Source organism: Microtus oregoni, unplaced genomic scaffold, assembly GCF_018167655.1.
Source record: "Microtus oregoni isolate MIOR12 unplaced genomic scaffold, Mior012 000042F_ref0000377, whole genome shotgun sequence".
NCBI classification, from domain to species: Eukaryota; Metazoa; Chordata; class Mammalia; order Rodentia; family Cricetidae; genus Microtus; species Microtus oregoni.
Window position 1 is genome coordinate 20,623,974 of NW_024543209.1, and position 16,133 is coordinate 20,640,106.

General features: G+C 41.1%; 1 protein-coding gene across 7 annotated transcripts in view; it reads right to left on the reverse strand.

Annotated features, from left to right (window-relative positions):
* Nucleotides 1-16,133, reverse strand: part of LOC121434028 (tyrosyl-DNA phosphodiesterase 2-like) — a 29,996-nt gene that overhangs the window by 1,347 nt on the left and 12,516 nt on the right. For 3 of the 7 annotated variants that reach the window (XM_041632782.1, XM_041632781.1, XM_041632778.1), the window contains 5 exons: nt 8,948-9,060; nt 6,734-6,904; nt 6,003-6,094; nt 2,714-2,832; nt 706-876 (listed from right to left, as the gene is read on the reverse strand). In XM_041632782.1, coding sequence (XP_041488716.1) covers nt 706-876; nt 2,714-2,832; nt 6,003-6,094; nt 6,734-6,904; nt 8,948-8,988 — 594 coding nt within the window. In that variant the 5' untranslated portion in view covers nt 8,989-9,060. Of the gene's footprint in view, nt 1-705; nt 877-2,713; nt 2,833-6,002; nt 6,095-6,733; nt 6,905-8,766; nt 8,914-8,947; nt 9,061-9,372; nt 9,394-12,528; nt 12,619-13,256; nt 13,341-16,133 lie in introns of those variants that run through there. The other 4 variants (XM_041632776.1, XM_041632775.1, XM_041632777.1 and 1 more) reach the window with 4 other exon arrangements.

Below are 16,133 nucleotides of genomic sequence, written 5' to 3' on the forward strand. Positions count from 1 at the left end.
CTGTTTTTCTTTCCCATGCACATTACACGATTTACAATTTTATGGCTGGTACGAAGGATAGCAGTCAACTACAGTGTTAGCATTAGTGACACATCAGGTTCAATCTCCATCAACACAAAAAGTTTCTACATGTGGTAGAGAACACACACCTGACCACTTCAATCATTCTTTCAGTTCCAGCCTAGGGACCCACATGGTGGAAAGAGAGAACCAAGTCTCAAAAGTTCTGCTCTGACTACCATGTACACATTCAAAATGAAATTCTAATAACTTTTTATCTGAAAAAAATCTAAATATACAGTATACAACTTAGAATAAAAAAAAATCCTAGAGGTATAGGTCAGCAGTGTTGCCTAGCATGTAGGAGGCCCTAGGTTGTATAAACAAATACAAGTTTCAAAACAGTTTCAACTCAGAAGAGAATTAGGTCTCCTTAATCTAGGGAGGCTACAAATACCCTAAATCTTTTTAAAGCTCTTCTAATTATTATTTTATTGATACTTTTCCAACATATTTATTGCGTTACATTGCCTGTAGCACATGTAGTAAGATTTCCCTTAATAGAGTAAAGGCCTCTTTTTATATAAAAACTACAACAGTGTTTTGTACCGTGTATTTCCAAATCCATACCTTTGATAAAGCAAACCAAGTTAGTTTCCACAACAACAGTCTCCCCACAAACAGTGAACCAACTCTTTTACTCACTTCTCTATCTCTTAAATTTGTATCTCCTGCAAATAGAACAGTAGTTGAATCTGGAACTTCTTGCATTTTCTGAAAAACCGTTTTTAATTGACTCATTCGTTCAGCAGAATATTTTCCGGTGCTCTCCAAATGGGACGTCATAAGGCAGAATTCATTTCCACCCACACTCACCTACAACAGGATAATTACAATTCAGTAGGCCACCGACCTCTGCTCCGCTAACAGCAAACTAGTCAATCTGCTGGGATTTAGTTACTCAACTGAAACAATACAGTCAGCACAATCCTAGATGAAAAGAAGTACAAGGTGCCAACCCTACCCATGACAACTATTTAGGAAGCAAGAACTAGTCACAAAGTACCTCTACTGAGTCCTTCCCTGGAACCCAGGCCATCGATGGCTCACACCTCTCCAGAACGCTACTACAAGACTAATATAAAAGGTCCCAAGCTGAAATAAAAGGACAGCTATAGATTTCCCCCTTCCATGAAGCCATGAATTGCTTACCTGCAAGCACAGATAGTTCTTATTTATTGCTCTGTTAATCGCCTGACACAGATACTCAAAATCATTTGCAATTAAGATACTAGTAAGATTGTGTTACAATGCCTACAGAATCATCCAAGCTCTTGACATACTCAACTACCTCTTCATACTCAGGATGGCTAATATTGACTCTCAGCTCTGCAGGATCTCAAATCACCTAGAAGGAAATCTCTGGAAATGTCTGAGGAATATTCCAGATTAGGTTATTTAAGCTGGAAAGACCACCCTAAATGTAAGGGGCACCAGTGTGAGATGGGCCCCACACTGACAAAGGGGAAACCGAGCTGAACACTAACAGTCACTGCTCTGCTTTCTGACCATGGACAACGTAACCAGCCGCTCCTGCCTTGCGCACTCCACATGGCATCAGTATCCTCAAACTATGAGCCAAAGTTAAGCCTACTTTTCTAGGCTGCTTTTCTCAAGCATTGTCACATTAACGAGAAAAACAGCAGTGTCCATCACCCTAACGGAAACATAAAGCTCATTCACACCCACAGGTAAACCCTTGCTGAAACTTGCAAAGATCTGTCAGGGGTGTTTGCATTCATAGACTGGTGAAAAAGAGAGGGGTGAGGGAACAAGCAAGCTGAGTACCACGTTTCTCCAACTCCTCACTCCAAACCAACAGGACTGGCTGCTTCACACTCTCACCAGCAGGCCTTCCCTCCAGCATGAGCCAAAGTGCTAGTGTTCCTTAGAGCTATGTGCTGTGCTCATCTTCCTCACTGCTCTAAGAAATAATTTGACAAATGTTCTCCTTGGCCAATGCTGCAATACTCGTTTTCTTTTCTTTTTTTAAAATATTTATTTATTTATTATGTATGCAAAATTCTTGTGTATGCCTGCAGGCCAGAAGAAAGCACCAGACCTCATTACAGATGGTTGTGAGTCACCGTGTGGTTGCTAGGAATTGAACTCAGGACCTTTGGAAGACCAGGCAATGCTCTAACCACTGAGCCATCTCTCCAGCCCCTGCTGCAATACTCTTAAGAAAACATATGATCAGTTCAGAATCTAACTTTGTTGAATTTCCTTGTATCTAAAATTATGTGGGAATCCAAGTTTTCTAAGACTATTTAAAATATATATAATATAATGAGCTGGCCCAGTGGGTAAATCACTTGCTTCACAAAACCAATAGCCTGAGATGGATACACAGAATCACAGTGGGAGGAGAAAACTGACTCCCAAAAGCTGTCTTCTGACCTCCAGACCCACACTTACAGACAGACATACACAACAGGACTTAAAGAACTGTCCCAGTGATATGGCTAAGCAGGCTGAGTTTGATCCCTGAAACCTGTGGTAGGAGAGACCTGAGTCCCCAAAGTCCTGACATACCACTGACACACTTACACGAATACTAAAAAGACTATCTATGTAAGGAATAAATTTAACTGTAAGGGCAATTCCTTCAAAAACACAAACAAGAAACCCACCTCCTAAAACTTAAACTTACGTTCACACACAGAAGGTTTCTCATCATCTTAGTATTTGGAAATGGAACAATCTCTTGACTTTTAAATTTCACTCTTCCTTTCTTCAACAGTATAGCTGTGAAATATCCTTCTTCATTACCTTCAAACATTTAGGGAAAAGAATTTAGGAAAGGTCAGGAGTATCTTCACTTTACCACCCCTACTGTTACAAGAAGCAACATTATTTAAATAGGATCAAATCCTTGCGATTCCATTTGAAGTAGGTGAACCAAGTGAATATTTTCTGTCCCTCATCAAAGTTTAACCAGAGACACAAATGATATTTAAATAAGAATAAGATAGGATAGCATATGCCTCCATAGTATAATCTTTGTGTGAGCACAAGTTACATACCCATTAGGGACAAAGAAGGGTAGAGAAAAGGAAGCATGGGTAAGGAAAAAGGTGTATAGGTGCCAAAATTAATTAGCTGTTGCCTGTTGAAACTGAGAATATTTAAAATCTAGAAGCTCACAAAAAGAATAGGAACAAAAGACCAGCGAATCAAAGTGTCCAGCTTTTTTTTTAAACGACAGAAAGCAAGTTGGTAGGAGTGTTCAACCAAAGTCTGGTAAATACTGAAACAAAAATCACCACCAAGGCAAGAGCCTGGTCTGGATACAGAACAAACATGCTTGAATGTCTTCCCTTGTTCCTCATAGCCCAGTAACTACATTTTTCTTAAATTAAGTTTTAGAGGCTCTACCAATTGTATCAAACCTGCAACCCCAGGCCATGTGAGTCCCAGGAGAGCTATAAATGCCGCCCAATACATTCGTAGACGACATATTTCAATACATAAACTCTGAATATATCCCACCACCTGCTGCTCAGCAGTTTCCCACAGAGAAAAAGAATGAGTTGCAGTACTCAGTTCAGTGCCCCATGCCCGACTTAGGAAGTATTTTTTAGCAACAAGAATGGCTCAGATTGAAGACATAAATTTGATGCACCACAACTAGAAATCTCTCCAGTACAGAACAAGCCATTTGACTATACAAAAATTTACTTCCTATTAGTAAAATGCAGGGTTTAGCCTCTCTCTTAGCAGGAATTCAAATGTGAACCAAGAGGCAAGAATCCGTACACATAAAGGAGCAGGTTTATGTGACATAAAAATACCAACGTAATACAACTAAAGGGAACAAAAGAGAGAAATGAGGCTGGGTGTGGTGGTGGACTCATGCAATCCTAGCACTCGGAGGAAGGAGGCAGGAAGATCTCCAAGTTCAGGAACACAGGGAGCTTCTCAGAAGGAAGAAAAGAAAGAACATCACAAAAACACGGTGGACTGCCTTCTGATAGATTCCAAAATCAAAATATCCTCATAAATACTGCACACTGTCAAACCAGAATCATGTCTTCAGGAATTCACTCATAACTCCTCCTGTAATCAAAGAAATACAGCAGGGGCTGGAGAGATGCTCAACAGTTAGGAGTATGGGCTGCTCTTCTAGAGGAACAGAAGATCATGGTAGCTCTCAACCATCTGTATTTCAAGTTCAGGGGATCCAACAACCTCTTCTGCCTTCCATGGACACAAGGCACACATGCGGTGCACAGGTGTACATGCATGCATACATATATAGAGAAGAACATCTATACACATAATAAAGAAGTGTGGCTCACCAAATCAAAGACATGAAAACTTAAAATAGAAAAACAAAGCAGTGTATTGACAGAAGATACTGCATCCATAAACCAAGTGCACATGCCATAACCTGTAAATAAGTGGCCTAAGAAATATGAAAAATTATGGAAAATAAAGGATTAGTGGTGTTTTACAACATAAGGGGACTTTCAAAAAGGTGAAAGGGGAAAAAAAAAGGAGGAGGAAGAGAAGCATAGGGGATGGTAGGAAAATTCGATGAAGATTGAGGAAAGGGGAAATGGGGATCTCCCAAACCTCCAACCAAACCCTCCAACAAATCATCTGGTAGAATAAATGAAGAAACAGTAGAAAGAACACCAGGGATAAAGCAGAGATCCTCAAACTTACTGAGAATGGAGACAGGAATGGGCAGTATCATACTGGCAGCTGACTGACCATTCTCAGAAACCAAAGTCACTGAATCAATGCTTCCAAATTCAGAAAACATTGCTTATGACCTAGAAACTTATATCCACTCAACTAACTACGAGGCTACAATACAGGTATTTTCAAATATGGTAAAATTAAAAATATAAAATCAAACAAACAAAAAAACAAAAAACCACTCTACTACTTATGTGCTTATCAAAGCAGGAAATGGCTCTAGCTGGGTGGGTGTGGTGGTACACACCTTTAACCTTTAATCCCAGCACAGAGAGAGAGAGAGAGAGAGAGAGAGAGAGAGAGAGAGAGACAGAGAGGGGGGGGAATGCTTGGTGAGTTACAGACCTGCTTGGTCTACATAGTGAGACCCTGTCTCGAGGGAAAAAAATAAAGGCTGTGATGAAATGAGAGAAAAAAGAGGAGAGAAGCGTAGGATGCAGAATACAAAATCCAAAATAAGAGGCAGAAAGAATCCCAAAGAGCATTCGTCCAAGAAATCCAACAAAGAGGGGGCAACAAATACCAAGAGCTCTCTCCTTAGCACCTAGGTATCAAGTATAAACAAAATTAAAAACCAAAGACTATGTAAAATTGAAAGTCAATAATATTCAGTTTAGAAATTATAAGTTGTGGTCTGCTATAGCAAACATAAGTAGCAAAGCCAAAATGAGAGAAAAACTAAAATTATACTGGAAAAGGAACAAAATAAATAAAAGGAATTGAAGAATTTTGAGAAAATATGAACAAAATGTAATTATCACATATAAAATTTGTAACTGAGAGGGGTATGTTTACGTAGCAAGGCAGCAGAGCTGTATTTGCCATATATAAAACCCTGAGAAGAAACAGAAACAAATGGAATTTCTACCAATTCAATTTTACTAAATACACAAGAATGAAACTTTAAAACTTTATTTTCCTAAAAACAAAATATTCATCTAATCTACATGGGAAGTAGAAAAAGACAAGATCTCCTGAGTAAATAGGGAGAATGGGATCAGGGAAGAGGGCAGAAGAGGAGGGAGAAAGGTGGGGAGCAGAGAACAATATATAGCTCAAATAAAAAAAATTCTTAAAAGAAATATTCATTTCTATCGTTTTTCCATTTATTAACATTAAGCTATAAAATAATCTATAAATCTTTAAAATAAATCATGTGTCTTGCTTATTTTCCTCAATTGATCTATTTTTCAAATAAAAAAGGCAATTCAGATGGCAAGAGAAGCATTCATTACCTGTAATAATTTTGTAGCCTCTTGCTCTCTTCTTTAGGTAGGCCCAATATGGAAGAATAAGTTCCTGTAGAAATACCACATCTGGACTGTACCTAATTTAAAAGATCAATTTAACAAAAATATGAGTATCCTATTTTCAGTTACCTAGAAAAATCACAAAACATATAAGCAACAGTTACCCTATAATACCTGAAGTTCTCAATGCTATACTGACCTTTATCTGTGTTATTTACCACACAATACCATAGTGACCAATTTAAAAATGGGCTGGATGTGTAGCTCAGGGACAGAACACCTGCCTAACAAGGCTGAGTTCAATTCCAGCACCCCTCTACATATTACCCCAGTGGAATTAAAATGGAAAGCATTATATACACTACACTGAGAGTTTTCAATGATCATATACATCAACACATGTATTCAAAGTTCCCTCTTCAGATTCTCTTAAAAAGTTGTACAGCGAGAACTTCAGTGCTTTACCAAGGCCAGAAACAGATAGTTAGGGTACCTTTCATTTCATATCAGTAATTACAGACAAAACTTACTATGTAAAGCTCACAACTCTAGAACGCATCTAACATAAATTGGTGTTCCAATCCACCCCAACTCTCAGGTATTTATTCTGAGATGACCCTAAAGTCAAATTTTCAAGTACACAAATTTCAAGTGTTGCTTTGTAGAGCCATTAGCACACTGATCACAGTCACTACCACAGAAGTGACAATACTTACAAAGCTAGGGAGGAACACACCCCTCGAGCCCTCTCTGGCAAATTGTTTCTATCTAATCCATCAATATTCCAGGTAATGAAAGAGATAATGCTGTTGTCTTTTAGAGGAGTTCCAGATGGACTGGTTTCTAAAATGGTGGTATCATCAAAATCCTCGTTGGTTAGATTAACACTGGAAAGAACAAAATTGCAAAAAACAAATTGCAAATTGTTGTACTTAGAGGCTATGGCAGTAACTCAGCTGGCACCCCCACTCACATTAAACACTGGAAGTTGTGGCATGCTTATAACTCAACACCAAGAGGCTGAGAACAACAGATACCTGAGACCTGGTTTACCCTAAAGGATGAGTCCATGGTCCCAGTGGGAGACTGTCTCAAGAAACAAGGAGCACTACTCCTCAAGAACCCAAATCTGACTTCTGGCTTCCAACGTGCCCTCTCAACATGAATCTTGCTGTATCTGTTGCCCTCAATTTGAAGAAACAGACTGATCATTCCTAATTAGAAAAATCCATATTCTAAATTACCTCAGCTCAGATTTTGGCCCCAAGCACTTGAGATAATGGATACTTATCCTATAACTAATTTTCTTTGACAAATCCTAAGAGTCTATTGAAAATACACAGTTGGGCTGGAGATGGAGCTCAGTGGGTAAAGGTGCTTGCTGTCAGCCTAGTGGCCTGAGTTCAACCTCCAGAACCCACATGATGGGGACAGCTGCAAGTTGTCTCTGCGTCCACGTGCTGGCTTGTGTGTCTGTCCCTGGAGGGAACAATTTCTTCCAGAGTGAGATGTTTCAAAAGCTTGACCATGATCACTTTGGCTTCTTGTTTCATAATGATCCACCTGCAAGCATACTACATGCGCATGGCCACAAGTAACGGCTTTCTTCAAAGCAGTCAGCTTCAAGAACTTGGATAACTTTTGATTCTTACAACAGTTATCTACTTTTAAAACTGAAAAGCAATAAAAAAGAATCCCTATCCAACTATGCACCCAAATTCTCTAAAGTTGTGTTCTTATTAACAATTTCTTACGTTAGTCTCTTTCCATCCTTTGCTTGAGATTTGCTTATATACACCCCCTACAACCTATGGACATTACCACCAATATATCATCTTTTAATATCTTTTAACTGGAACATTTCTTTAGTCTCTCTCATGAGTGACATTTTTGAAGATTGTCGGCCACTTATCCTATAGAACATCCTCCAGTTAAGCTTGATATTTTCTTACAACTCTATAAAGGTTATGCACTTTGAGGCAGGAATGACAGCATAATCGTGTGTCCCAATGCATGATTAAGGAGTCAATCAAATTTCCCCACTGCAAAGTACTGATCCTCCCCACTTTCTACTCAGTACTTTGTGGGTTTTGACTCTGAGCATCTTGTTTAAATGATTCTACTTTCATCCCCATTTTATTATCCATTGATTGTACTTATGTGAAAGTTATTTTGTAGTTCTCAAAGGCTTTTTGTAACTCCTCAAACCTTGGCCATTTAGCAGTTTGAATTCTACAATAGTCATTTGTCTTATCAACAGCTGGGACTTACTTAAATATGGACTCCTATTTTATTGTGCAGACTACAACTTGTTTCTAATTACCCCACTGTTCATTCTCTCTGCTTTTACATTGGTTCCTATGTTTTTCTGGGATATTTCCAATGTTTTCTGGGCACCCCCTTACTTTTTAGCACTGTAGATTATTCCAAGTTCATCCTCTACCTCACTTACTCCTGCTCTAGAATCAGTCATCTTCTCCTTTTTAGTGAAGAATAATTAGAGGCCAAGGTCTTGGTGCTAGGATAATTCAATGCCAATATAAACAGTAACAACAGCCTCTTTGAGACAGGGTCTCACAATGTATACCTGCTGACTTCAAAATTAATAAATCTCCTTCAACATCTGAGTACATGCCCAGGCTACACCCCGAAGTCACCATGTAGCCCAAGCTAGTCTCAAACCCTTGGCAATCCTAATCCTGCCTCAGCTTCCCAAGTAGCATATACTATCACATCCAGATTGAATTACCTTCTGTGTTGCAAGGAACTGCATGCTTGTCCTGGCTGCCCAGAACCAAAATAATGACACAGAAATTGCATTAATTAAATCACTGCTTGGCACATTAGCTCTAACTTCTTATTGGCTAATGCTTACATATTAATTTAACCCATCTCCATTAATCTTGTATCACCATGAGGTCATGGCCTACCAGGAAAGTTTCAACAGGTCTGTCTCCGACTGAGGATCCATGGCGTCTCTCCAACTTTGCCCTTCTTTCTCCCAGCATTCAGTCCAGTCCTCCACGCCTACCTCGGTTCTTCCCTATCAACGGGCCAAGGCAGTTTCGTTATTCATTAACCAAGAAAATCAACACACAGACAGAAGGGCCTCCAACACCATTTTCCCTTTTCCCTAAGTTTTGCTCTATCAACAGACCAAGGCAGTTTCTTTATTCATTAAACAAGAAGAGCAACACACAGACAGAAAGACCTCCCACACCACTTCTGTATGCACAAAAATAATTTTAATTAGTTAATTAATTTGATTTTGGATTTTTGAGACAGGGTTTCTCTGTGTACTAGTTCTAACTTTCCAGAAACCTAATTCTGGAGACCAGGTTGGCCTTAAACTCACAGAGATATGCATGCTTTGTCCGGTCAAAAATAATTTTAAAGAGCAACAAAAAACTGTGTTTAATGCCAGATTCCATTTGGAGTTTTACCCATCTGAAAAAGCTTTCTCATTCAACATTCAATACTACACTTTTTCTGTAGCCTTGCCAAAGAGAAAGGGCTAGGTCATTTCAGAACCTTGTCAAAGATGTTAGGCCCCCCATTTCTATTGAATACATGCGACTGAAGTGTTCCTAAGTACATGATGGCTCAGTACTTAGGAACACTTGTTCTTGCAGAGGGCTTGGGTTCAGTTCCTAGAACTGTGTTGCTTTTAACTAAGTATCTATCGCTCTACTTTATTAATAAAGACTCAGGAGCCAGATGCTGGGGTGAAAAACCTGCTAGCTCAGAGAAACAGAGAAAGCACCCAGATGTTTCCTCCCAGTCTTCCCAGACTTTCTCTTATGCCATCTGAGAGAAAAAAAAAATAACTCCTCCAATGGGAGTATCCCCATTTTTACTTCCTCACTACCTCCTGACTTCCTCCCACTGGCTTTTTCCTGGCAACTGATTGCTTGCTCCTATGGTTGATTTTATTTAACCCTGTTTTAATATTCAAGCAGAAAATCTCTTGGATTAAAGGTGTGTGCTAGGGCTGAGCCACATCATAGCTAAACACAAGTTCTTCCAGTAAACAAAGAAATCTCAGGGGTCATAGTGTGATCAAATATCCTACAACAGAACTATAATCAAGGGTGACTCATAACTGTCTATAAACCAGTTTCAAGGGTTGAGATGGCCTCTTTTGGCCCCTGTGGGCACCTGAATAAAACCAAGCTTGTTCAGTGTGCACATGTGCACGCACACACACCCCTTTAAAAACAAAAGCATTAAAAGCAGGATCACACACGTGTCAATTTTTCCATAATCTGCACTTCAAAATTCAAATAGTATGCTGTTTGTGGTGTGGGAGAATTATCTGTATTCTGTCAATCATCTATTTTAATAAAATGCTGATTGGCCAGGCAGGAAGTATAGGCAGGAAAACCAGACAGGAAGTAGAGATGGAAAAAAGAGAACAGGAGTATTCTGGGAAGCAGGAAGCTCCCATTCCCATTCCAACCCAGACCACCAAGAAGTGTTGAAATAGGAGCGGCGGGGCTGTGTCCCCCTCACCCGGCCACCCCCATGGCTAGCTTTACCCGAAATAATTACACAGAAACTGTATTCTTTTAAACACCGCTTGGCCCATTTCTATCTAGCCTCTTCTAGGCTAACTCTCGCACCTGGACTAGCCCATTTCTAATATTCTATGTAGCAAGCTAGGTGCGCTTACTGGGAAGATTCTAGCCTACGTCCATCCTAGCCATCGCCTGTGTCTGGCCAGGAGCCGGGAGCATGGCGACTCTCTGAGGCATCTGCCCCCCAAGAGAAGAGCTGTCGAGTCTCTGAGCTCACTTCCTCTTCCTCCCAGCATTCTGTTCTGTTTTCCCCACCCACCTATGTTCTAAGCTATAAGGCCAAGCAGTTTGTTTATTAACCAATGAAATCAACAGATTGATATATGACACTCCCACATCAAAAAAGCAAGATGTAATCTGCCCCGCTGAAAGGTACTGAGCCATGTGGCTAACATAGATAAGAACAATGGGTTAATATAAGCTATAAAAGTTAACAAGAAGCCTGAGCTAATGGTCCAATCAGTTTTATAACTTATGAAGATCTCTGTGTGATTTTCTTTGGGGCTTGCCGGCTGTGGGGTATTGGGCAGGACAGAAACCCCAACAAGCAGGCCCTCCATGTTACAAGTCTGTTCTTCCATTTTACTATAACATAGTTTTGTGCCTGCAATTTATGCAGCATCTATAACATGTAAGTAAAAATTATGAGAAATGAATTCCATTCCAAAAATAAAACACAAAACGGAAAAAAACACTCTAAATAGAATGCTGAATTAAAAACCTTTAAGTATCTGAAAGGCCTAGTCAGCCTTACAGGCATCATTTGTTGACCTCTTCAACACAGGAATAAATGTATCTGTCACTGATACCTTGGGCTCTATGCTCTAATTCAGGGCTCCTCAACTTTAAACAACCAGAAATCTTGACAAAAAGCAGATTCAGATTCAATGGATCTAGTATTGGAGTCTAAATCTGCATGTCCACCAGAATCCCAAATGGTGGAATGTAGCTCACTCAGGGTCCATATTCTAAGTAATAAGGCTATAGGATACAACCTTTTACTCCTAACTCTTTAGATCTTTTCAAGACAGAAAAGGTCACAGGTTTGAATATGGCTCAGGTGTCAAAAGTGTGAGCCACACAAGTCTGACAGGCCATTTAAGAAATCCTCCCTCTGCCGGGCAATGGTGGCGCACGCCTTTAATCCCAGCACTCAGGAGGCAGAGGCAGGCAGATCTCTGTGAGTTCGAGACCAGACTGGTCTACAGAGCTAGTTCCAGGACAGGCTCCAAAGCCACAGCAAAACCCTGTCTCGAAAAACCAAAAAAAAAAAAAAAAAAGAAATCCTCCCTCCAATAGGATGCAGACTCCCAGAAGTTCTCTAACTTACACACAGTGGCACTCACTCATGCACACAAACAATTAAGGAGAGGGGAAAGGGCCAAAAAGTCACTAATGGATGACTGGACTCCACGCATTTATTATCTCTGGGAAGTGGGGTCCCAGCATTTTTTAAAAAAAATCTCTCCAATAATTTCAGCACAACTGTTTTATGAGGATTTCCCATCTCCTTTCACATGGACAGTAAATTCCCCTGTAAGGGACTTTAGCTGTAGTCTTCAGAAAGCAGCACAAAACTGGAGTCAGAGCACTGAAACAATAGGAACAGCATATACTGAAAATGAGTACTGAGCCTGGTATGGATTCTTCTAGTACCCCAGAGGACGAGGCAGGAGGATTGCCAGAACCCCAATGCCAGCCTGGACTACACACTATGTTCTAGATGAACTTGTGAGATCCTGTCTCAAAGAAATAAACAGAACTACTGCTTGCCGGCAAGAGAGCAGATAAACAGTGCAGAAACAAAGAGACCTGCAGGTTACCATTCTTCTTAGAGATTTTCTACCTCAACTGTTTTCTAAATCTCTAGTTTACCTGTCACAATAGTTCAGGTGAGTTAAGTGTATTTCAATACTGATCAGTGTTTCACAAACCTTTAACCCCACTCTGGGGAAGTGGCAGGCAGAAGTCGAGCCTTGACCACAGGAGTCCCAAGTCAGCCTGGGCATGTGTCTCAAATAATAAATTACATTTCAGCTGGGGGATGCTGGAACTAGATGTAATGCTAGCAAAAGGGGGGCTGGAACAGGGGAGTCAAGAGCTGGAGGTCAGGTATAATGTCTCAAAAAAGAACAAATAACAGTAACAATAAGTAAATATTTCATCCTGTGTGGTGGACACTTTAATCCCAATCCTTTCAAATCTGAGGTAAGTAGATCTCTGTGTTTGAGGTCAGCCTGTTCTAAATACCAAGTTCTGAGCAGCCAGAGATACGGGAAGGGGGGTGGGGACTCTGCCTCTAAATAAATAAAAATAATTTACATTTCAAAGTTTTCTTTCCCTCCTCCATTGACTAAGAAAAAAAAATCACGTCAGAAGTCAATCGTGGTACAAGCGTTTAAACCCAGCTACTAAGGGGGGCAGAAGCAGGCGGATCACTTAGTTTGAGGCTTGTCTGGGCCATAGAGCAAATTCCAGGAGAGTCAGGGCTATACAATAAACAAACAAGCCAAAATAAACAAGTCACGTTGGAAGTGAGTTCCTGGGAGAAAAGGCTTCCCTGTGATGCTCAGCCCAAGGGCATCGGCTTCCTTTTCCAGGTAGGGTCTTCTGATGGCCAATGCGGGCCCCAAGCAAACCGCCCACGTCCCCCGTTGCTTACTAGGCCTCTGATAGGAAGGATGTCAGAGGCTGGTCTGGTCATGCTGGTCGTTCTCTGGCTGCTCGAAGTAGGGGCTCAGGCTTTCTGAAAAGCAAAGGCACACGGACTGAGGGCAAGCTCCGCCCACCTGGGAAGAGGGGAGAAAACAAATGCTTCTGGACACCATCAGCACAGCATCTCCCCAGGCGATCTGCTCCTCACACTGCTTCCTGCTTGACTGGGGAAAACAAATGCTGGGCTCAGTGCAGGAGAGCTGCAGCGCAAGCTGTCTACCTTCCCGGCTGACTCCCTCTGGGGTCTTTTGTGAGTCTGCACAGCAAGCAAGGGTAGGCAAGAGTGCAGGAGGTGGGGTCAGGCAGAGCAGGGTGACTGTGAGTGTGTGCTGGAGCCCTAGCCGTTATAAAGCCCAAGTGCCCAGGCTGCGAGGACTCTTAAACCAGGGCACGCCACACCGCCGATCTTGCGGGCTTGACCTTCTACGTCTTTGTCCTTTCGCAAGCATCTCTTCCAGAGTTTGTTATCCCAGAGCCCAGAATCTAGAGTTGCATCCACGTGAGCAGCTTGACCCAGAATCTACAGGAAGTCATGAAGGTCATGTTGAGCTCCCAGTTTCGATAGTAATGGAAAAGGTATTATTGGCAAAGCCTCTGGTGGAGAGGACGAATCTAATAAAACACCGAGTTAGATTCTGTTTGGTGGAGTGTCTTGTGGCCTCTCAAATACCCAAGAGTGCATGGATTCTCATCTAACCGGAAATAAGCATGACTTTGACAACCGTAGAGACGGGTTTGGTCCACTGGAGTGAGCCAAGAAAAAAGTCTGTGTACAGTCATTTAAGGGACACTGGAGTACAGGACGAGTGTGTAGGGATTGTTTGTTTTAAAGCACAAAAGCGAAGTACGCTTGAGGTACAGAAGTGAAGGACGGACAACTTGTTCCTATGTTGTGTTTCTGCGTTTTGAGACTGGGTCTTACTCTGTAACACAGGTTGATAAATATTTTGATTCATGAACGTCTGCATTTTACGATTAAGAAAGAATGCTTGGAAATTTGGAAAGAATTTGGGTGTGAGATTTAAATACTGATTAGCTACAGGTATTTGAAATCTTCCTCCTTGAACACTCCCCTCGCTGGTTTTTTTTAACGATGTACATAATGTATCAAGGCTTTTGTCAAAAATAGGAAATAACACTTAAGTGGGCATATTTAATGTTTTCAAATAAGAAATATCTAAAGTCCAAAGACATCATTTGACAGTGACTTTTGGAAACATAATATTATCCAAGAAAGAATGTATTTATCTAAGAATAAATTTGAATTATTTTTTCTTAAATCTGCTGTGAGAATGGGTAAAACGATCTGGCACAAGCGAGAAGAGAACATGAAACATGAACAAACCCACTTGGGAGTTTATTAGAGGGGAAAGTACACACAAGTCTGGGAATGGTGTACTGAGAGAGAGCAAAGATGGTGCTTCCAGCTTTTAAAGGCTGCCTAGCACATGCACACAGGGGGAAGATGTGACTAGATCACACGCTGATGACGGGTGACCCACGCCTTGTTCATGAGCACAGGAGGAAGACATGGCTATGTCACACACTGATGATGGGCGACCTGGAAATGCAGCCTTATGGGTGGTTCAATAATTACATTCAACCCTTTTGTTTATTATAAAAAATTTAGTGGGGGCTGGAGAGATGGCTCAGTGGTTAAGAGCATTGCCTGCTCTTCCAAAGGTCCTGAGTTCAATTCCCAGCAACCACATGGTGGCTCACAACCATCTGTAATTAGATCTGGTGCCCTCTTCTGGCCTGCAGGCATAAACACAGACAGAATATTGTATACATAATAAGTAAATAAATAAATATTTAAAAAAAATTTAGTGGTTTGAAGATCTCAATGGATGGGAATGGGGCGTTGTAAGGTCTCTCATGACTGCTTCATGCTGACTTTGTGGGTGTCGAAGAATCGGGATGTTTGACCACGTCCTTGGGTGATGATTACTGCTGTATTTTCCAGGCTCTGAGGAACTGGTCGGCAGTTTTATGAGGCAGCTTGGACCTCATAAAATGCTGGAAAGGCAAAAATTATGTTTGGAAAAAATTTTAGATCCTAGAGTGATGGAGGAGTTAATTTCATTGGTTAATAAAGAAACCGCCTTGGCCTATTTGATAGGCCAGCCCTTAGGTGGGTGGAGTAGACAGAACAGAATGCTGGGAGGAAGTCAGGCAATCGCCATGCCTCTCCTCTCTGGGTCAGATGTGATGGACCCAGCTGCCAGGTCAGACATGCTGAATCTTTCCCGGTAATACACCACTTCTTGGTGCTACACAGATTACTAAATATGGGCTAAGCAAAATATGAGAATTAGCCAATAAGAGGCTGAAACTAATGGGCCAGGCAGTGTTTAAAAGAATACAGTTTGTGTGTTATTATTTCGGGTGTAAAGCTAACCATGTGGGGGCTGGGCGGGATGAAAAGCAGGCCTGCCCGCAGCTCCATCTACACTAGAGATTAACAGAGGAGAGTTCCCAAGATAGAAGATAGAGGGGTTTTTTTCCCCAGGGGTTCCCGAGACCAGGAATGACAAGGAAAGAATTAAATGATACTTAATCCAGGCGAGTCTGGTCTGTTTAGGTGGGTCCAATTGGCTCCCTGGAGCTTAACATCCAGAAAACACTGCTGCAGTCAATGATAAAACCTGTTATGTTAAAGTTTGTTTTGTAAGTTTTTGGAGTTTCGGGCTATAAACTCATTATTGTTTCTTACCGCCTGGGCTTTTGACACTCCTTGTATCTCCGGCTCTATGTTTAATGATGGTTCCTGTAATAACAGCTGGGTGGTTAACTAGAAATTTAAGAATGACATTGAACGCAT